This window comes from Patiria miniata, unplaced genomic scaffold, assembly GCF_015706575.1.
Source record: "Patiria miniata isolate m_02_andy unplaced genomic scaffold, ASM1570657v1 HiC_scaffold_1, whole genome shotgun sequence".
NCBI classification, from domain to species: domain Eukaryota; kingdom Metazoa; phylum Echinodermata; class Asteroidea; order Valvatida; family Asterinidae; genus Patiria; species Patiria miniata.
In genome coordinates, this window is record NW_024037047.1 from 35119069 (window position 1) to 35141909 (window position 22841).

Consider the following 22841-nt stretch of genomic DNA (forward strand, 5'->3'; position numbering starts at 1 on the left):
AAAAAGGGTTATTTTGGCAAAAGGATGAATCTTGAGAAAGCATATCCAAATGCACTATAAGTGCACTTCCACGATGGTATAACGTATACATAACAAGGCAAAAGGATGTATCTTTTATGCCCTTTTGACATCAGGTCACATGTAGCAAAAAAACCCAGAATATATCTCAACATACGCACTTTTGTCAAAGAAACTGAACCAAACATTCACAATTTTGCACGAAACACGCCTGAAAAGGAAGGACATATGGACTTGAGGGTTCGTTGAAGGAAAACAGCGCCCCAAATAACCCCAGAAGTGACTTTATCTCAAAAAGGCCAAGATTGAAGTTACACCCTTTTGCCTTGAGGGGGCCTTATGCGAGCTCCAAATGGACTTCATTCTATCTCGAAAGTGATCACTGGGTTGTAGTTTTTCACTTTCAAGATTTGTCTTTTCTCTTTAATTTCAGAACTTTAAATATTTAAATTCGGATTTTCTGCTGCCGAAGCAGGCCATCCACCAAGATGGCCTTGCAGGCAGGGAGGACCAATCTTCGGTTTGGTGTCACCATGCTGAAGCTAGCTCTGGTACTCTCCATAAGCACCAGCTGGATCAGTCCGGTCCTTGCCAGTTTCATCCGGTTCAAACCGGACACCGAGTACATCTACACCTTCCATTCCTCCACGGAACTGAAGATGGTTCGGACGCTGCAGGCCGAGTCTAAGGTATCGAGACCATTCAACTTGAGTAAACAAAAAGTCACGCACTTTAATACGTGGTAATTTGTTATTCAGAGTTTCCGTCCTGTGCACAATCGTCTGTTTCTCTAAATCATTAAGGATTGGGATAGGCAAAAGTCTTCGATTACACGATGCAGGGAAGCAGCCAAACATTCTGGGTTTTTTTCTATCTCTCCACGTGGACTGCGATTTTCTTACTTTCATATGAACTCGTTTTCAAACGCCACAGGAATTTGTTTGATATCTTCTCTGCCTATTGAAAAAGAATGATGATGTTTATTCGATGGTTTGATGTCGTTGTTTTGGTTCGTTTGTTTGTAAGTTTGATTGTTTGTTTTGGTTTTTGCAGTACTCTATCTCTATCATTCTTTATCGCACATTTGACAACGTTGGAGCATCGAATTGAACTGACTTTTAAGTCTAAATTTTGTACTGTACTTTTTTTTCCCCCAGTAATTACAATTGCAACAAATCTCCAGGCTCTTGAAGATTTCAATGATTTGCACGCCCAAGTTGACTTTTGAAAACCCGGCCTTGTTCTTATAAAGAAGCAACATCATTGCGCCTTGCGCATAAGGACTTTCATGCGGGCTGTAGTTGGGCCGCCGCATGAAAGTCCCCAAAGAAAACAGTTTCTCTTATAAGAGGAAATTCGAGTGCGTGACCTTAAAGCAAACTTAAACTGCTGCAAAGTATAGTGCTCCATGGAAAGGAAAAGTAGGCCTGATTTTCCTGTCAGGAAATGGTGGTTATTTTAACTTCGCAGAGCTTCACTACTGGGTGAGTCAAAAATAGCGGAACCCAAACCTCTAAAAATATATTTCATATTTAAAGAAAGTAGCACCAAAACCAATAATGACTAGAAATCCAATTTTATAAACTACTTTTAGATGATAAAATATTTAAATTGCTCAATCCCTTCAAATTGTATCACCATTTAAACACAATGACCCTAAAACGTCCTTCGCCAAAAAATGCGATTTCAAGATTCGTTGCTACAATTGTGTTCAAACATCACCAGCGATAAAACCTCAGTTTAAATGTTACGAATATTCACGGAGTCATTTTGAAGGCCCGTTTTTTTGTTAAATAAAAATGGATTTTATAAATCATATTGTTTGCCTAAGCAGGATTGTAAATAAAGATATTGTGTTCTACAGTTGTCGACAGTTGTTGAAACAAGTATTCTGTGTCATCTTCTTTGTTGTTCCAAACAGTCAGACACACAATAACTTACTTTTTGGACGAAACAGGTTTTAGGGTCAGTGTGTTTAAATGGTGACATTCTTTGAACGGATTGAGCAATTTCAGCAATTTTTTTCCATTTAAAAGTAGTTTCTGAAATTGGCTTTCCAGTCATTATTATTTTTGGCGCTACATATTTTTTGTTTAAAAATGAAACTTTTTTTTTGGGGGGGGGGTTTGGGTTCCGCTTTTTTTTGACTCACCCTGTATAGCGCTGCACTGCGGTAAACTCAAAGTTGTTGACCTTTTTTCACACTAATCAAACTTTGTACCCTGCTAGATGAAGAAAAAAGCTTAAATTTCTGATGAGATGGAACTACAGGCTTTATTCACAATTAACTTATGCTGTTTATATTTTAATGTCATCATAGATTGGCTTCGTGTTGGTGAAAAGTTCCAACAGTAGCAACGAGCTTCAGGAGATTTACCTCCGGGTTCACTCGGTGGTCGTAACCAGCCAGGAGGAACGAGGTACCAAAAAAAAACCACCCAGGATTGATTCCATTAAAGTTTGTTTTTGACGGAGCATGTGACCCGCCTACAGTGAATTGTGATTTTTTGTCTCCAGGGTTCTTGTTAATTCTATATTTACAAGGTCTTAAACGCATGGGATCCCACGCATTCATTTTTTCTCCGGAGTTTCCGGCTTCACCCTCAGGCGAAAGAATGACTGAATTCAAATGTCGCCAAAACGACTTGGCGCACCTTCCATAGGTCATACTATTATATGCTACAGGGGAAAGCAGTCTTATTGTGCATTTCCCGTTGTTCGGAGGTCTCTGTTTACACGTTGCTAAGGCGACATTTACACGTTGCTAAGGCGACAGTAAACAAACCATTTCACGGAATAAAGAGCTCGAACAGTACCCCTATAATATTTCAAGAGTCTGGAAAGTCCCCAAACTGTTTTTTTCACAGTATATTAAGCAACTGTGATTGAATATAATTAGAAGCCATAATGGTAATCAATAAAGAGGATTGATTGCATTGGGTTAAGTCCCAAGACAGATGCACGTAGAGAAAGAGTGAGGTTTTTATGAAATTTGTGTAAGAAAGAAGTAAAAAAAAAACGACTGTGCGTTGTCTAAATAAGAAATTTTATCAAATGCAGATTTGAGTGTCATTATTGAGCTGTGTGAAGGTTCTAGACCGACATACCGACGTTCTTTCGTTAAATACTCATTATTTTGTCAAAATTCGTTAGAACAAAATCGAATTCCATGCAGAGCATGAACAGTTATGGACATTATATCTTCTATTTTATAACCTCGATCCGTGATATATCGGACAACATAAGGTCTGTTTTTTTGTACTTTATTTCAACAACCGACATATCAAACAATGTTAGATGATACAGATTTTTGTGAGAATAGTTCAAATGAAGACACATTTAAAGGTCATCTTCTCAAAATCGTAACATTTACCATTGCAAGTGAAGAGCATTTTTAACAGATGATTTTGACCTACATAAAATTTCTTACAACATACTTATATAATAATTATTGGGGAGGTGTGGCCTAGCAGTTAGGGTTGTGACTCATAATCAGAGGGTCAGGGGTTCGAATCCAGCTGCTGGCCATACGTTGTGTCATTGGGCAAGCCACTTCTCCCCCACTTGCCTCACTCCACCCAGGAGTATATATGGGTACTGGCATTAGTTGGGGAGTAACCTGCGATGGACTAGCATCACCTCCAGGGGGACCGGTACAGATATTTTCAGTCGTTTCATGCCACTGAAACCGGAGATAACGCCGGCCTGATTGGACCATTATTGGCTCGGGACAGACCTTACTTACTGTTACTTATAAAGACCTAATAAGACGTCGATGTCAGTGTTAAAAAATGCCACATTTTTCAACCAAATCTTTGACCGCAGGAACTTAAATGTATTTGTGAATTGAACGAGAACTTTTACGTCAGCATCATTGAAGATGCCCACATAATCTTAGAAAAATATATTTGTTGGTATATGTCTTCTCCGATTTAATTTGAGTGTCACTAAATTGTTTCTTTTCAGTTCATCTAAGCGAGGAGAGAGATTTTACTGACTGGTAAGTTTTCATTCTGAGCCCTGCATATGTCGCTTGTCGGCATGCAAAGCTTGATGAAGAACTGATGGCAAGCAATATAAAAGTTATCCACTTCTTAATAAAGCAGCGCAAGAAACATCTGCTTATTTTCACGATTATGTGTATAAATTACTTTACAAATTTTGGGTACTTTGTGGCTTGACATTTAGTTTCCCTAGGGCGGAAAACTGAATTTTTTTCTTTTGCGCTCCCGTTTCAAAAATGAAACTAAAAAGGGCTTCTTTTTCGAAGCTGGTTCGACCAGATTGAAAAAACAAACAAACACGTTTGTAATATTCAAACAAAACATACAAATCGAAAACTAAAACTGTTGGAAGTCCAACTCGTTAAAGAGACATTGGACCGTGTGTCTTTTGTTCGTTAAACATGTACCTTATGGTTTGACGATCCCGACACCTATAGCAAAGATTTACAAATTACACAAAAATACATCTTTAAAATTTCTAAACCCCTCCACCGGACTATACGTCACTTTCAGAACGACCAAACACTGTACTGACATTTGGGCGGATATCATCAAGAACAAGAGTGCTTTCATTTGGCCGAGGGCCAAGGAACTACATCTCCCACCCTGTGTAAATTTTTAGAGTCGTGAACATGTGCCTATGGGCAAGATGGCAAAAAAGAAAGACAAAAAAATTGCCCGGATACTTTCAGAAAGCATAACCGTGTAAACTTAGATGAATAAACATAGGCCTACGGAAATAAACAAAACGAGCACAAGTCGAATTTCTGTTTCGAGTTTTCAAAGTTTGGTTGCAAAACAGGCATAGAAAAGTTCCCTACGTTGCGGTTTCACTAGTGCGCTACACTCAAAGAATTGGGTTCGAAAGTATAACAAAAGAGTATAATGGACGCAATGACGTCGTACATCAGTTTGTCAGAAACATAATCGCTTTTGCGCACCTACAGAAATAATTCAAAGACCAAATGCAAATCTCTAGACCAACGCGAAGAACCGTTGGAAGAGTGCAATGAACGCACTACAAATGCAATTAATTTGTTTGCTGCTTCAACTGTAATCTCCCACGTACTCGTCCGCAACTAAAACTGTTCATCACATCAACAAATAGTTTACAATTGGGGAGGGCGTGGCTGAAATCGTTTATTGCGTGCATCTAAACTCTCTTGTGTAGGTTTTCATTTGACATCAGCGAGAATGGAGCGATTGGCCAGATATATTTCCCACGTGACCAGGATGATCACGTGATAGGTGTCAAGAAAGGTCTGGTCAGCCTGTTGGCAGCTAACCTGCAACATCCTCCACAAGACAAGGTACATGAGAGAAATTGAAGAGAACATGTAAACTTATATGCCAGTTATAATCAGTTGCACTTATTGCATTCCGGTCTCATATGAAAGTCCGACTCCTATGAAAATCGGACTCCTTTTCCCAATTATTGGTTGATCCCTCACACGTGACAAGTCACTCTCCTATATATAGACCTATAGGCTATTTTCATACTTACGCATGCGCAATACTACCAATGAGTCCATATTTCATGGAGTCGGATATTTACGCTACACCGAATCATGATCATGTAAACAACTCTGGTGCTGTCCCCAAACTCATATACGATACTAACACTTTCGTTTCCTTAAGAAAACATTAAATAAACAAAATATAAGTTTTCCCTGCCCCCATACCCTTTCCATACCTCCATATTCACTGAAAAGTGTGTAAGGGAACCCTTGACAGAGATATGGAAACACACAAAAACATAAGGGTTTTTTAATCAATAATAGCCATGGGCGTCGCCAATAACTTTTCTGGAGGGGGCAAAGAAACTTTTCCCCACAAAATCCCTATATTTTCCAGCATTTTCCTGATTGATCATTTTTTTTCAAGGGTGGGCAGGGACATCCCCCTCCCAACCAATTAAATTAACAACAATATGATTTCGCGCCTCTTTTTCTTTCTTTCTTTTTTATTCTTGTCGGGGGGGGGGGCAAACACCGGCCCCTTGCCCCTCTCGCGACACCCATGATAATAGCTACACCTAAATACGTCAAATATGTTTGTTGACAGCAAGCACATTCTTTCAAACCATTCAATTTCATCAATTAAATAAACAGGTGTTGGGAAGCGACTGGAGCTACGACTGCAATGAGACAGGTCATGAGGGTCAGCACGAGTCGTCCTACACAGCTCAGATGGCTCCTGGCAACGATGGCATCATTGTCTTCACCAAAACTAGACGGACTCATCCAATACCTTACGGCAAATCCAAACACCAAAAGGTACATGTACTCACTCGTACCTGGGGAGGGGGGGGGGGGTGCGTCTAGTTTGTTGACGTTTCTCCCCCAAAACACAAAATAACATGTTTTTAAATTGAGTACAAAATGTTCACATTATGTTTCACCGGATGCAATAGCTGCAAGATATTGATCGTCCACCTAACAAAATAACAACAGAAAGTATAGTAAAGCAGAAAATAAGTAATGTTTGAAAAAGAAGTTCAAACATTCGTCAGTAAAAACAAATGTTGAATTGGTAGAGAAGGGGTGATCTCAGCATACAGAAGCCCAGTTTTTTTTTAGGGAGCCCAACTAACAACATTCACTGTCTTATTCAGGAGATTCACTACCACCCAGCTATGCAGCTCCCATCCATGGTCAAGATACTCGACCACTTTGACGCTCCGAAAGAATCAGCACCAGGGTAGGATGTTTATATTCACTATTTCCTGCCCACTAACATTCCATTTTTATTACCGTCGCCATTTTCGATTTTTCTTTCGGTATTTTTTTATAGGAAGGGTATTTAAAGAAACTGTATAATTCAATTTCGATCATTTATGAGGGCTTACAAAACTTTATCCAATTAATGTTTAGGAAATGATTAAGAAAAACATCAAGGGGGTCTTGTGAAACTGAATCATTTGTTCATGAAATGGCACCTGACTGCCTTTGTCATAAATTTGGGAAGGTTTCAGCTATGCATTAATTATTCTACTAGGGGCAGTTCCACCAATTTTGTTGTTCCAAGAATAAAAGAGCCGGTGTGCAGTACATTTTTTTATACCGGAATTCATGAAAGGAATTACTTCCCAACAGCATCAAATGTTCCAACAATCATCCTCAATTGAAAAGGGCAGTGAAGGAACAGCTCTCTTCTCAGTATTTTTTTTAAGCAGATGAGTTTTTACTGATCATTGTTTTAATGATCACTCTTTGTTATTTTCTGTGTAATTGAACTTTTTATAATGTACGTTAATATGTTTGTTTGTGTTAGTGTTTTCAAGGACCCCGATGGAAACAAGCCTTTTTATAAACAGCTTTATGGGTCACCCTTGGCTTTGTATTTACATGTAATACGTTCATTTGTGTATGTCAGTACCACTGTACATGTATACTGTTTGTTTGTATTTGCCAAAAATACATAAATAAATAATCACTTCGGCATTCATACAGACTTTGAAAATTTCGCGCAATGTCCTTTTATGTAGGGCCTACTTTTATCTCGTAATTTCAAAGAATTTCGCGAAAGAAGAGGATAACCTTTCGTAAGTATCATTTTTTAACCAAAGCACTGATCCACATTCAGATCAACTTTATTGATGATCTGTGTTTCCCGACGGTACATCAGCCGGCCACCGATAAAACAGTTTGCCGCCCTCTAATAAAGAAAGGTGTTTAGTCTAGTCTGGCTCCTGAATTCTCCACGCGAATAAATCATACTTAAGCGTCTAGGTGTAGAACTTAATAGCGGAAAACTTTGAAGTTGACACACTGCATGCTTGTTGATCAAAACAACGTATTTTGTCATGCTTGTTGTGTCAAGTTTAATACATGATCGGTTACGAACTATCTCACTGATTTAACTAGATTGGACATGTGCTTCATTCTGCATAAACGGGAAAGATTTTACTTCCTCACCCCCATCACAAAAGGTCAGTAGGCCCTTGCTCTATGACTGCTGTCACAGTGTCAGAATGTACGTGGTGTAGCCCGGCCCCATCATGCATGTTACGCACTAGCCCCATAAATGTGGCCTATTTACTGGACTGCCTCCGTAAACATAGGCCACACATCCACATGTACAAAAATCGTGTCGACTTTGCCAAATTTTGATTTTCACATTTAGGCTTAGTTTGTAGGATTTTTTTGCTTTAGAAGCATACTCACCCTCTTTATAGGCTAGTCAGAAAGTGCTGCCTTTTTCAGATGTCTAATTTTTGTGAAATTTCATGTTGAAATTTTGATACGCAAACGTGTAAAAAATGAATCTGGAAATTTCACAAAAAATATACATCTGAAAAAGGCAGCACTTTCTGATTACCCTATATAGAGGGTGAGAATGCTTCTAAAGCAAAAAAACCCTACAAAGTAAGCCTAAATGTGAAAATCAAAATTTGGCAAAGTCGACACGATTTTTGTACATGTGGATGTGTGGCCTATGTTTACGGAGGCAGTCCAGTAAATAGGCCACATTTATGGGGCTAGTTACGCACTGGACTAAACCTAAACGCTGTCTGTGCTTCAGCACGGAGTTTCAGCACGGAGTTTAGCTATGTGCATAGCCTTGACCAAGGCGTTGGGCTTATCGATTCGCCGATAAAAAAAAAATCGTCAATAAGAAAATCCCTAATCAACTTGGCAAGGCATAATTGCGTGCACATATCGATGCCCGTACGCTGCTAGTGAGAAAGTAACTTGTACCATACTAGTACAGGCAATATAAGGTTTGACCTCAAACAAATTGCAACAGAATTTTTTTCACCACAGTGCATTTCCATAAGGTCCCTAAAATGACATACTAAAAGTCTTAAGAAATCAAGGTGGTGGAAATATGCCTAATTTGCATAAATCCAAAATGGCCGCATATGTTAGGACTTTCGCATTGATTTGGTCATATTTCTCATACTAGGTAGATTTTGGAGGTAATTTAAACAACAGTTTTAGTCCTTTTACATTGATTTACTCATTATTCTAGACCTAGGTAACTTCCAAGATCCCTATGTTTCCGAAATTTTCCAAATGCCGTATAATTTGCATAAATGCCGTATATCAATTTCCCTAAATTAAAGTTAAAATAATGGATGCCATGTGTGGACATGTACCAATTGAATTTTCCCTGATGATCCAAGTCAAATTTCACAACACAGTGCATTGCTATAAGGTCCCTAAAAAAGTTGTTAAAAATCCAAGTGGTGGAAATATGCCTAATTTGCATAAATTCAAAAGGCCGCTAATTACACGATTTTCATATGATTTGCGGCCATAATAGTATATAAGCCGTTATGTACTTTTGCTTTTTTTTGTTTAAGAAGGAATTTTTGCCATATTTGGAAAGAGTTTACCTCCCTAAGCCGGAAATGCATTGGAGACATTTTTTCCCAGCTACCATGTGGCGGCCATCTTGGATTTCAAAATGGCCGCCAGTTCGAGCCTAATTTGTATCATAACTTCGGACTTGATTGTCACATGAAGTTCATTTTGATGGCAAACCCCAAAATAGCCGCCATCTTCATTTATAATAACATTGCACCTGAATGTCCTATGAAGTCCATGTATTTGAATGAACTCAAGTAAATCACTGTGGATGGGGTACTTACAGTTGATGGCAGCCATCTTGGATATTTCATAATTGCCGCCATTCTGAACTATTTGCATATTAATTTTGGACTTGAATGTCGTATGAAGTCACTATTGGTGGCAAACTCCATAAATTTGATACCAAGGAATCCAATTAACACATTTAGGCATCCCAAATGGATGGCAGCCATATTGGGTATTCAAAAATAGCGGCCATCTTGGATTTCATTTAAATAATAAGGTGGCACCTGAATGTCGTATGAAGTCCATTTTGGTGGCAAACTGCATATACCAAGGAACCGAAGTTAATCATTGTTGATGGAGGTACTCCACTGGGAGTATATCCCATCAACAATGATTTTCTTGGGTTAATTGGTATCAAAAACATGGGGTTTGCAACCAAACTGAACTTCTTATGACAATTAGGTCCGAAGTATTACAAATTAGGCCCGAAATGGCGGCCATTTTGAATTCCAAGATGACCGCCACATGGTAGATAGAAAAAATGTTACCAATGGATTTCCAGCTTAGGAAGGTAAAGTCTATCCAAATATGAGAAACGTTCCTTCTTTAGCAAAGAAAAATGCAGTGGCCAAAAATACGACATAAAATGCTATCTAGTAATAACTCTCGTCCTAAGTTGCTTTTCGGGATACTTTAAACAACATTTTGTCATTTGACATTGGGGCCATTCAGTGTCAAATCACCCCCCCCCAAAAAAAACCTTTTAAATTTGAAACCCCAACCTCTTCAAATTGGATCATATTTAGTTGATGGGGTAATTTCGGCTGAAAAGCCGAACTTTTAAGTTTTAGCACCATCGGACAAACAGTTTTCGCGCTACCGCCCAGGCAATTTTAGTCAAAATGGGCATTGCTGCCATTTTTAAATGACCATATTTCTATAATCTGTAAGCCAAATTTGTTAATCTTAATTTCTTTTGAAAGGTTACATCATGAGAAATCCAAATTTACCATTGTTTTTTTTATGTCGGGGTTATTTGAAGTATAATGACATTTTGACCTTTAATTTGACCTTGAATTTAGCCTAGTGGATCACCCGACATTGAGACAAACTTGGATAAAAATTAAACCCCAAGATGTTCGCTACAAAATATCAAACAATTGGGAACAATATTTTTTGTTCGGTTTTTGGCTCATCTCAAAGTTGGCATACGTGTTGCAAAATGTGATATCCCTATGCAGTGTACTAGTCGATTTAAAGTAGGGATTTTTGTCCCTGAAATGTGTTTATGTACAGGGTGTCACAAGACTGTTAAAATTATTCCTTTCATTTTCTGAGTTGATTTATCAATCACTTTTTTTTTACGGTCGTAAAGTGTTATGTAACTTCGGAGGTTGGTGCTCGGTGAATTATGCAAATCGTAATTCCTTTTTCCTTTGTTGCATACCAATTCCGGGCTTGCACCCATCCGTATTTTCGGATTGAGTTTTGCAGTTTTTGGTTTATTTATTTTCCGTAATATATAATTTGATTTTTGTGATTTGTAACTCCTGTGTTGAATCCTCTGTTCTCTTGAGTTATTCCTTGATTTTTGGTCTGAGTAGAGCGGCGCAAGGGTTTGCTCTGCGACACAGGGATATCACATTTCCCAACACTTATACCAACTTTGACAAGAGCTAGAAACCTAACAAAAAAATATTATACTCCATTGGAACAATGGAATCTCAAAAGGTACCTTGGACTGGAATGATGATGAAATCAATGTCAAAGGACAAATTGTTGTTCAAAGTACTCCAAAAAGCAATGCAGGACAAGAGTTATGGCCAAATCAAAAATCATGTAATTAGTGGCCATTTTGAATTTATGCAAATTAGGCACATTTCCACCACTTGGATTTCTTTCCTTTTTTAAGGAACCTTATAGCAATGCACCATGGTGTGAAATTAATTTATGTACATGACTGAACTTGGATAATCAGGGAAAATTTAATTGTGACATGTCCACACATGACAGCCATAATCTTAACTTTAATCTATGCAAATTAATAAATGGCATTTATGCAAATTATTATCGGAATATTGCAAATTTGGGAAACAAAGGATATTGAAACTTACCAAGGTCTAGAATAATGAGTAAATCAATGTAAAAGGACTAAAATTATTGTTTAAAATACCTCAAAAAGCTACCTAGTATATGAAATATGACCAAATCAGTGCGAAAGTCCTAAAATATGCGGCCATTTTTGATTCATGCAAATTAGGCATATTTCCACCACCTGGATTTTTAAAGACTTTTAGTATGTCAATTTAGGGACCTTATAGAAATGCACTGTGGTGAAAAAAATAAATTCTGTTGCAATTTGTTTGAGGTTCACTCAAAAAATGAAGTATTTTGCCTGTACTACCTCCCACCTAAGTAGTATAGCAAACCACTGAACATTGCTATTTTCAATAAATTGGGTTATGCATTATGAAACTTATTCATTACCAGTTGTTTGTTTATAATTATGTAATTTTCATTTTTTTTTTCCTTCAAGTTGTTTCAGCAGCTGTGTAAGGGTTTCACAAGAAAGCTGCTTAGAAGTAACATCAGTTTCCTTTTTTAATTTACTGTCTTCGTCACTGTTCAAGTAACATTTCACTTGTAATATTTGGAAGTGACATATATATGTTAAGTAATTTGACTATGTTTAAGTTGATGTTCATCAGTGCAAACATCGATTAGTGCTAATTAGATAGTCAAGAAACTTGCCATGTAATTTTAAAAGTGATGTAAACGCGCTATTTTGATATTTAACTATATACATATATATATAGATTCATATATATCATATTGCAGATAGTATATATATATATTACAGCATAATAAATGAATATAAGTCATCTACAGATCTTTTCTGAAGTCAATGGGCGTCTCAATAATAAAACAAGATCAACTCTCTGTGTTTAGTATTAAATATATTGTTGCAGCATCACTAAATATTCCATTATAAAGTAGCAAAAAAGTGGTACTGGGTGTGTTTAAGAAACACATTAGAAAACTACTTTCCACCACTCGGATTTCTTAAGACTTTTAATATGTTATAGAGGAGATTTTTCTGAGTAATAACCTTTTTAAATGGTTTCTGTTGCAATTTGTTTGAGGTTACCCCTTAATTTTTCACATAATGCCTGTACTATACAGCAAGGCTATGCTCAACAGCCATGCACACACAGTACATGCATGAGCTAGTCTGCGTAACCCAACGCCTTGATGGTTTTGAGTTGACCTAGCCCCACTAGTGTGGCCGTCGGTATGCTGCGCTGAACCCAAGGCCACACACCGTGGTCCGCGCACTACTGAGGACGTTTTCATAAAATTTGCAGGGAATTTCTTACATATGGTTGTATTCTACGATGTCCCAACTATCACTTCTGGGATGCTTGGGTGTAATGATGTTCAATTTTCCGAGATATTCTTGAATCTTTCTGGAGCCCATATGCACTCGTGAAACGTCTGGTGATGGCAGCCATTTTGAATGTGACAAGAGATGACCTCAAGCTGTGACGTCGCGTTTATGCAAATTGCTTGTCGAGCGAGGGCGCGACCGCGCGAGTTGCAAATGCGACGGCTGTTTCCTGTGTCGCGCGCGTCGTCCAAGCCGTCGACATCGATGCCCGCGCAGTGCATGCGCAGGGTATTATTTTCATTTTTAATTGGAACAGGAAACAGCCGTCACATTTGCAACTCGCGCCCTCGCTCGACAAGAATTTGCATAAACGCGACGTCACAGCTTGAGGTCATCTCTCTTGTCACATTCAAAATGGCTGCCATCACCAGACGTTTCACGGGTGCATAATTCTCCAGAAACATTCAAAAATATCTCGGAAAATTGAACATCATTACACCTAAGCATCCCAGAAGTGATAGATGGGACATCATAGAATACAACCATATGTAAGAAACTGCCTGTAAAATTTATGAAAACTTCGTCCTCAGTAGTGCGCGGTACCACGGTGTGTGGCCAGAGGTTCAGCGCAGCATACCGCGGCCACACTAGTGGGGCTAGAGTTGACCCAGCAAAACCTATTACGGTAATGAGGTACCACCCCCGCGTATACTGAATTCTCATTGGTCAGCCCGCGATAGGCTAACAAACACGTCGCATCCGCGAAGAAACGCTGCAATGGCGGCCCGTTGCTGTGGGTGAAAGTCGTTCAGTCCCAGTCTGTCCGAAGCAGTATTGAAGGCTCCAACAAATTCTGCAGGTAATGCTGTCATTAGACGATCGTTGCCCACTCAAATGGATTCATTACACGAGCCGAAAAACTCGAATCAATGTCAAATTGTTGAAAAAGTGACGAACATTTCGCTCTCGCTAAAAAGACATGGAAGACGCCATGATGACTAATGCATTATGCATGCCGCGCGACGTCACATGATTCTTGTGAAGCTTACGATTGGTCAGCTTAAAAATGAATTAATCATACTATTGGGAAGGTTGTTTCATGTGATTGGTCCAAGACGAACCTACATAATCATCACAGCATACCCGCATATCCTGAAGCCCGCCCATTTTCGTCCAAAACTGGACGATAAAGTAAAGAAAGACATTAAACCCGGAAGTTGCAGACCCAACAAGGCAGTCGTTCGACAGGCCACGCGGCGCGTATATCCCCCACACGTACGTACGTACACCCACACGCAGAACACAGTAGGCCTACATTTACTGCCTTATTACACCATGCGTACAGTCCGTACTCACGTGTGTGTGCTTGCTGGTTGTGTTAGTACCGAACCGTTCGTACGGACAAGGGTCGGTGGTACACGCACATAACCGCGTTGATTGTGGGTGCAGGGCCCGATTATCTCCCTTCTACAAAAAGCCGAGAGACCGCCTGGAACAAGGCTACTATGTGCAGGGCCTTGGATACAGACATTTAGTCCTGTAGACGGGCCCTAGACTTTGAGTAATACGACTAGGATTTTCTAATAGTACATTAAATTTGTCATATTATTACTGATAGGCCTAAATCTATGTGTTGAGATAGTTCTGATCAAGGAGACTGATTGCTTTTTCTCATATTTTATCATTCCTGACCCTGACACAGATTTCAGCATCGGCATTATGGGGAGGAACAAGCAGGAGATGATATTGGTAAATAATGTTTGGAATATTTTTACTTCTAGAATTAGAAGGCTTCTCTCCGTCAGCCTTCTAGCATGGTGATTTTCGGGGTCGGTCAGCACGCTGTGGCTTTTGGAAATGCCCTTTGATAGACGAAATACCTTTGTCTGAAATTCCACTTTCTGAAACACAAATCCACCAAAAAAATTGAGCAGGTTGATCTAACTCTGAAATGTTTTAGAACGATTGACATTTGGATCATGTGACAATTTTTTGGGTGGAAAATCTGAGTTTTTACTCACCAGCCTCGCGTTGCTGATCCGCCGAATACAGTGGTCATGTTCATGTGTTTACGTATGTTGCGTATGCGCTGATCTTCGTGTGACCTCAGCAGGTCAACTCTACATTCGGCTCGACCATTTGGGATGGAGGGGAGATTGAATGCTTTGCATCACGAAACAGTACTGTACATCATGATGTATGTCATTTTGGTGCGCTGAATATGCTGTGCTACAAGATATCAGTTTTGGTGGACTGTTTTTTTAAATTTGACAAAAAAAGGATGAAAAGATCCATCAGTAAACAGTCCACCAAAAGTGACATCTCGACACAGCGCAGCGTATTCAGCGCACCAAAATGACATACATCATGATGTATTTTCAAACAAAAGTTGTAAGAAATGTTTCTCAGTCCCAAATTAGTTTGTTGCCCAACATACTTGTAATGACTGGTCATTGTTGAGCTGATGGGAACGCTGGCTACAGGGTTGTACATTCCCTTCATGGGCTTGAGACATGTGAGAAGGCGTTTTGGTTAGTCTTTGACATATTTCATAAGAGATATGGCTTGTCACTACAATTCAAACCACACACAGGGTATTCATTGATTTCTATTGTTTGAATGACACTCAGAGTTTCCTGAGATGCAGACTGTTTCTGAAGGACAGCTGACCTTTGTTGGAGAGTCATACTACCAGTCACCTACTGGACCACCTGATGACGAGGATATTGTCACTGACTCCATTCACTTCAGGAAGGTACTATGAACTCAATTTAGTTATCTTTCTTATGCCATTTTCACATGCTCTTATTCACCATTCATAAAAACCTAAGACAGTATACCCATTGCTATTGGTCGAGAGCCCGTCACGAGGCTGGTTTTAAATGGTTGATAAAGCCCGGCTGGCTTGTCTTGTACACTTTTTCAGTGTTACATGAAATTTTGGCTTTTTTGAAATCCAGTGCCTTTTAGTTACCGTTTTATTGGTTGAACGTTCAAAATGCACACGTAGGCATGCGCAGTACTACCGGTGAGTCAGAATCTCATAGTCCTAAATTCACAATACACTGGCACAGCTGCGTTGTGCGCCACATCGCGCAGTATGCGCGATGCGTGTTCCTATCTCCATATAAGGAGTTGTTTACGACTCTCGCGAGACTGGACATACCATAATATTGCTAGAGGGGTGTCCTGAAAAACATGAGGTAAAATTGTTGAACAAAATTGTTGGAAATGTGTAATTTTTGACTGGTTTGGGACTACATGTAGTTTTAATTAGACCGAGAAATTTTACTTATTTGACCAAAAAGGTATTTATGAATGGGGAAAAATGTACTTGGCCGGTATTAAACACTTTGTTTAAGACCGGTTGGAGCACGGATCTTACACCGCGTTCCCACTTGAATTGGAAAGGTGGATCAAGATCCGGCATTTTGGTGTGATCGTTATCTTACCGCAACGAAACCGCAAGTCGCGTTCCCACTTATGCTTGATCCACCTTTTCGTACGGAAATGTTGGGTCCGAAAGGTCACTGAGTTTGGAATTACGCGCGCTCTGTGGGAGTGCCATTGTTGCATGGTTGCATGCTAGGCCAGGATGGGTCAGTTTTCAAACAGCACTATCAGAATTCACAGACAAAAATTACGCGAATTCACCAACATAAATCACGGATCCGTAGAGGATCCGTGCGTGCATAAATTAACAGGTGAAATTCAACGTTAACAGAGCCGCTCATTGTGTGACATCACGGCAGAAACCAATGCATCGATAAGGGATTCCCTGGTTCTGAAGCTTCTCATTGGTTAGAAACGGTCACATGATGTATTACGACATCATTTTCCAATTTTCTATAATCAATACTTCAGATTTGTCACCTCCGTACGTACCGCGTTATCGGCACTATTCTCATCGCATACTCGTAAGCTTTTCCATGATTCTGTGCCAAAGTGAAGTCTTTTGGTGAGTGCGGACTCAGAGTCATTTATGGATGGAAAAATAAGTAAAATTTCAGGAATGAAAAAGGTTTAGTAATGGACGAACACGCAACAAAAATAAGGCCTATAGTGTAGTTTTAGGATACCACGTGCGCTTTTGCATGCGCGGTGCTAGCCCGTATCCCCGCGTAGTTCAGCGGTTGTTTATTGTGCATGTTGTATACGCTGGAAATGTTCACATGAGCTACACGCCTGAAAACGTGTTTCTTCGTTCATGAGACCGCAACATTTTCGCGCCACTCGTGCACCGGGCGGATGTTAACAGGTCAAATTGCCGGATCAGATCCACCTTTTGCGTTCCCATCTGATCGTGATCCAGCAATTGCCGGATCTGATCCACCAATTCAGCAATTGGGGGATCTGTATCCTGGTCCAGAGGTGGATCAGAAAAGGTGGATCTTATCCTGATCCACCTTATAACGGTTAGCGTTCCCACTACACACAATTGCCGGATCTGATCCACCAATTGGGGGATCTGATCCGGCAATTTGGCAAAAGGTGGATCAGATCCCCCAATTGGTGGATCAAGTGGGAACGGGGTCTTAGACACCAGGATAAACAACTGTTCTGAGCTCCAGTACAAAATGCACTGAGCGGACTTGCCTTAATTGGTTAGACGCGTGATAACGGGCATTAATACCCGTTGGCGCGTAATCGCGAATTTTTCCAGATGTGCCATTGTGTTGGGTTTTTGCATGACATCTAAAACGGAAATATTCATAAAACTGTAAGCAAAACTACTTCTTATTTAAGATATAATTGTTCCAAATTATTTCAGAAATAAATACTTCAGGATATAACAGATGGTATTGTGCAGTTTTTGTCGTCATAGATGAAGTATTTACCCGGGAAATAAACATCAAATTTTGAGGAGAACACTGTTTACCAAAATTTCGTTTTTAATGGGGCTTTTATTTAAAAGTTTTAGAGAGATGTGATGCCGAACCGATGAAACAAAAGCGACATTTCATTGTTCATCTTAAAGCTAAAAATATTGTGCTCGGCATTACCATGGTTATGTAGTCATCACTTATCAGAATTCAGTAATAAAGACCAAAAACGTAGACTCATGAATATTCAAAAATATAATTCGCTGGCTTGACAGACGTCGAGGTCAGATCGGGCGCAGAGCCTTGCAAATCTGAAAGCCACCGCGCGCAGTGGTCTTTGTTGAAAAGTATTCATGGTATTTGCCACCAGTACAGGCCGTTATCACGCGTCTAACCAGGAGTTGGGCAGAGTTGTTTATCCTGGTGTCTAGGATCCGTGGTTGGAGTCTGGATGCTGATAATGACCAGTTTTTAATTAGTTGTGTTAGAAATCACACTTTTGGTCACAAACCTGGGATGTATGGATGAATGCGTACACACCGATGAACAAATGTAAGCAATACCCCACATACTGGATAGAGCTACTAACTAAGAATTGGAATTTGATGAGATCTGGTTATTAGTAAGCTTTTTTGTAATGGGAATCTCCAACCACACAACCAAGGGCTACCACATGTTGACAATACTAACAATAAATAAAGAGTTTTAATTGAGAAAAGGAACCTGTTGATGTTACGCTTAAACTGTGATAACTTATGAGAAGGGAAATAGCAAGATCTTTGCAAGGTGTTTCACAATTAAGGTAGTATGGGGGAAGAAACTTGAAGGGCACTGCATTGTACAAGTCTTTGAAACACACAGAATAATTATGGATGAGAGGTGGCTTATTTGTTATTTCTTCTGTATCCTTACATGAATTAGACCTTACTGAGCTGTATATTTCATTTTCACTCTGATGCTAGCCGCAAGATGGCCATCTGAACTTTGATATGGCATCCTTGAAGGACGAGATTGCTGGCAACTTGACATGTATGAGGACAGCACCTATGAAAGGTATGATGCAGAGGCAAAAATAAGACACGAAAACTGTTAGGGAAAAAGAAACTGCGATAGGTGCATGACATGTAGCCTGCAATTCAATGGAAATTATTGAGACAAATATGGTCAAATGATTGGCAAATGTTAGTCTTTATCCAAGACGTTAGGTTATCGATAATGGAGTGCCGTTGCACTGTACAGTGTAATATACATGTGACTCATTTTGAGGTCGTTGATTGGTTCCCTTGGAAAGTCTAGGAGTTTCTTTTTAACCGGTCCGCACCGGATGACGTGTATACCCGCAAAGGTTTTGCAGTATTCGGAATGGATGACGCAGGGAGCGAGGCCGGAAATATCTGTCAGCGACCCGCCTGCCAGATATATTGGTGTGCTGCTCGAGGGTTATGGCTTCAACCCACCTGGCTTGAGGTCGAGTGAAAAGTAATCCATCGCCTCGTTCTGTTCTTGTTAAAATAATCCCGGCATGAACTGGTTAAAAAGTTACCCTTCCCATGCTGAATTCCCAAGACGCTAGTTGGTTCCAAATATTTCATGTGGGAGGGCAGAAACTGCGTAACAAACAGTACACAGCAACAGCATTAGGTGATCCACAATTGATTACTAGCTTTTGAAGCAAGACTAGGTAACTGTCTAGTGTCCAAAGAAATGTTGCACTAACCCTTAAACCCTATCCTGATACAGTAAAAGAATTGAAAGCGTCAAAAATAAACCATATAGAGTACATCTCTTCCAACTTTAAGAGATATTGTCTTTACCTTTTGTCACACACAGGATCCCATGAACAGACCCATTGTTTTCAGAAGCTAGTTCAAACTTTACACTCGGTGCCTGACGCTCAGAAACTGGCAGAGATTGTGTCTCCAATGTACCAGCTGCCACTGTCCAGGTATGCAATACATCATGTCCAGGTAGTGTTCTCATTTTCATTAATTGTTTGAACTTGTGTGGGAAGAAGAGGGACAAGCCATTTTCAAGCACAATTCAAAAGTGGTCTTAAAGATATAGTCCATCATTTGTAATTTGTGCGTTTTGTTCGTTTGAAGCAACAAAAGTGCACAAAAATCTAAAGAAGGGTACTGAACAACTAACCCGATGAAGTTTTAAATCAGCTTCAGCTGTATATTCTGAGAAAAAAGCATTCTAGGATCTCAATTTCAAATCAAAAGTTGCTGAATCATGTTTTGAATTGGGCCTGAATTCAGCGTCCGAGACACGTTCTCACTGAGCCGATTGCAGCTGTGCAATGTCGCACACTGATCCGACAAATCATAGCAACCGCGCGCGCGTGTGCGTCGTGCCAATGCTTGCACGCACTTTGCCGAATAACAAAACGAACTACTAATTTAAATTTCCTACGGTGCGTCTTAAGAAGCACCGTCGGAAAGTCGTTCTTTCGTTGATTACTTCAAAATGACAGCTTGCCAGGAAGAATAATTTCACAGGGAGTTTAGTCCCCTTACTATCTTTCAACCAAGTATGTTTGTCAACAATAATTACGCCATTGCTTTTCGGATGGCTGCAAATGATGGACTATAGCTTTAAATACCGGTACCAGCAGGTCGTTTTATGCTCATGGTTTACAACATTGCAAGCCCTAAGACCATCGCTTTAGTGTCAAAGGATGTATGTTCACAGCTTCATTACTCTTGCACTATTCTAAGATTTTGTGCGTTCGTAACAATTTCTTTTCTCAGACGTATCCGTGACAAGCAGGACAGGCTGAACATGCTGGATGCAGTTGCTGAGATGCACACTGAGGCCTCCCAGTCGCTCCTTACTGATCTCATCCTCCTGTCTCCAAAACCAAACAAGGAACTGGTAGAGAGACTACTCATTGCCTCTGCTGGCTTCACATACACTATTTCAGAGGTAGTGTATAGACTCCTTTCAAGTTGTTTCTTAGGATTTCATTGCTGTCTGTCTATATGGCATTGAAATTTCCGCATGATCAGAGATGCCACTTTTCCGGTTTTAGCCGGAATTCCTTTTTTTTTTTTTTTTTTTTAAATCTCTCCACATTCTGTTTTTTCTGGCCCTCAAAATAAACTGTACAAAGAGAAGAAAAAGTGCATTGATTTTTACCTTGTGAGCGCTCTCGAGTTTAGTACATTTAGGCACACGTACGCACGGCACAACGTTGTTCGTTGAAGTAGTCTTAACAACAAGTCTTTGTTGTTGCCGAGCCGGCATGCGATACAGGTGGCCATCAGGTGATCAACGTACTTGCACGCAGTGTACAACGGCGCCTCGCGCATGCTTCACCGTGCTAAGCACACGTAGCATTCAGCCTGTAAATAAGTCTATCATTTCAGTTATCGGTGGTTTCCGATTGCAGTGATATATGTGAATACAAAAGACGCCAGTTACCAACCATGTTTTCGTCACGCATCGCCCAGTGCAAAGGTCATGTACACCGACAGTGTTGTGGAATCGTGCATGTTTTGTGTCAAATATTAGTACATTGGAAATTCGGGTAGGCAGAACAAATAATAGGAGTTGGAAAAAAGCAAAGTGATTGAACGAACCGACAGCTTAAAGAACATAGAAGCAAAAACAAAACCTAAATGTAACTGGGCTTAGCTACAAGATAAAGATGACAACGGGGACTTTGTGGCAAAGTGGCTTTTTTACAAAAAAATATGTTCTGTTTTTTCCAAGCAGCTGTTCTGTTTTTTTCAAGCAGACCAAGTTCCCGTTTTTTCAAGTAGACCCTGTGGCATCTCTGAATGATGATAGTGTCCAAAATTAATCGTAATCCATTCTCATTTTCGATGATTTGTTTTCAGCATTACCTAGAGACTGTAGAAGACATCGCCTTTCATCCTCAAACATTCCCTGGTAAGGTTTGGAATCTTTCCTTTCATGAAAGACAAACAAAATGAAACTGCATTTCCTTAACACAGATAATCCAGTGGTTTCATTTGTTTGTAATCCCAGTAGCCCTATCTTTACTGGGCACAATACTTTTAAAGCAAAAAAAGGTGCACTTACTAAACTTAGTTAAAAAGTGAAAATTGGTGGACTGCAATATGCTGGCTACATAGAAAAAAAGTAGTGGAAAATATTTTTTTCATTAGTTCCAGGAGCAGCGGAACTTGGGGGCAGGGGGGGGGGCACTTGCTCCGCCCCCAGATTTTCCCAGACCAACAAAAGTGCCCCTCTTGCGGTGATAAATGTGCCCCCTGATACAATGCATCATTTTAAATGAAAACTGTACAATATTGTAGACAAATGTACAAAATTCTTGTGCTGTTTTGTACGTTTTATTGCTATCCATGTTCAGGGGCCATTCCTGTGAACAGGACATGAATTGCCATTCCTGCCCCCCCCCCCCCCAAACAAGCACAAAATGACACCCTCAGAGAATCAAATTTGAGCAATTTTAAATGTTAGAGTCTGTTATTGTCTTATCCTTATTACATGTATACTTTAAAGATATGAGTGCGAGCAGACAAAATTTTACGGCAACTTTTTAATTTAAGCCATGTTTCGCTCTTCTAAGACAAATTTGAGTTAAAAAGATGTAAAATTCTTCACTAAGCAGAAATGTATTGTCCTGATTCAGGGGCCACCTTTAATACTGACCAGTTTTAAACATGTCTGTCATGTGTTTTAAGGCCAGTGCCAAACAAAAAGTAGTTCTGCTTCCGATTACATGGCATTTGAAAATAGGGTAGGTAGGTAGGTAGGGAAATTATGTTTTTTGACCAATTTTTTTGGTGTACGATCATATGGAGGCATCTGTGTCATTGTAGTCAAGGTTGAAAGGTACAAATTGATGCTTTGGGGTGTTTTTTTCTCATTTTTCCCATAAAAAAATAGGGTAGGGGCTGTCTGAATAGGGTAGGTAGTGAAACCGGAAGCAGAACTATTTTTGGTGGGGCCTAATCAGTATTTTAAAACCACCCACGTGCCAGGTTCTCTACCAATAGGAATTGGTAACCCGTCCATTTAACCACATTTTAGAATAATATCAGTCTTGTAGTCAAGTACTTTTTCTGAGTACCGA

At 39.7% G+C, this 22841-nt stretch overlaps 1 protein-coding gene across 1 annotated transcript in view; it reads left to right on the plus strand.

Moving 5' to 3' along the window:
* The first annotated feature begins 475 nt into the window (after positions 1 to 475).
* Positions 476 to 22841, plus strand: part of LOC119729250 — a 191710-nt gene continuing 169344 nt past the window's right edge. Inside the window, exons 1-12 of the mRNA XM_038201843.1 lie at positions 476 to 707; positions 2339 to 2438; positions 3985 to 4018; positions 5194 to 5332; positions 6134 to 6298; positions 6637 to 6722; positions 14653 to 14699; positions 15581 to 15705; positions 18736 to 18826; positions 19604 to 19718; positions 20527 to 20701; positions 21619 to 21670. Of these exons, the coding sequence (XP_038057771.1) occupies positions 507 to 707; positions 2339 to 2438; positions 3985 to 4018; positions 5194 to 5332; positions 6134 to 6298; positions 6637 to 6722; positions 14653 to 14699; positions 15581 to 15705; positions 18736 to 18826; positions 19604 to 19718; positions 20527 to 20701; positions 21619 to 21670 (1330 nt within the window). The 5' untranslated portion in view covers positions 476 to 506. The remainder of the gene's footprint in view (positions 708 to 2338; positions 2439 to 3984; positions 4019 to 5193; positions 5333 to 6133; positions 6299 to 6636; positions 6723 to 14652; positions 14700 to 15580; positions 15706 to 18735; positions 18827 to 19603; positions 19719 to 20526; positions 20702 to 21618; positions 21671 to 22841) is intronic.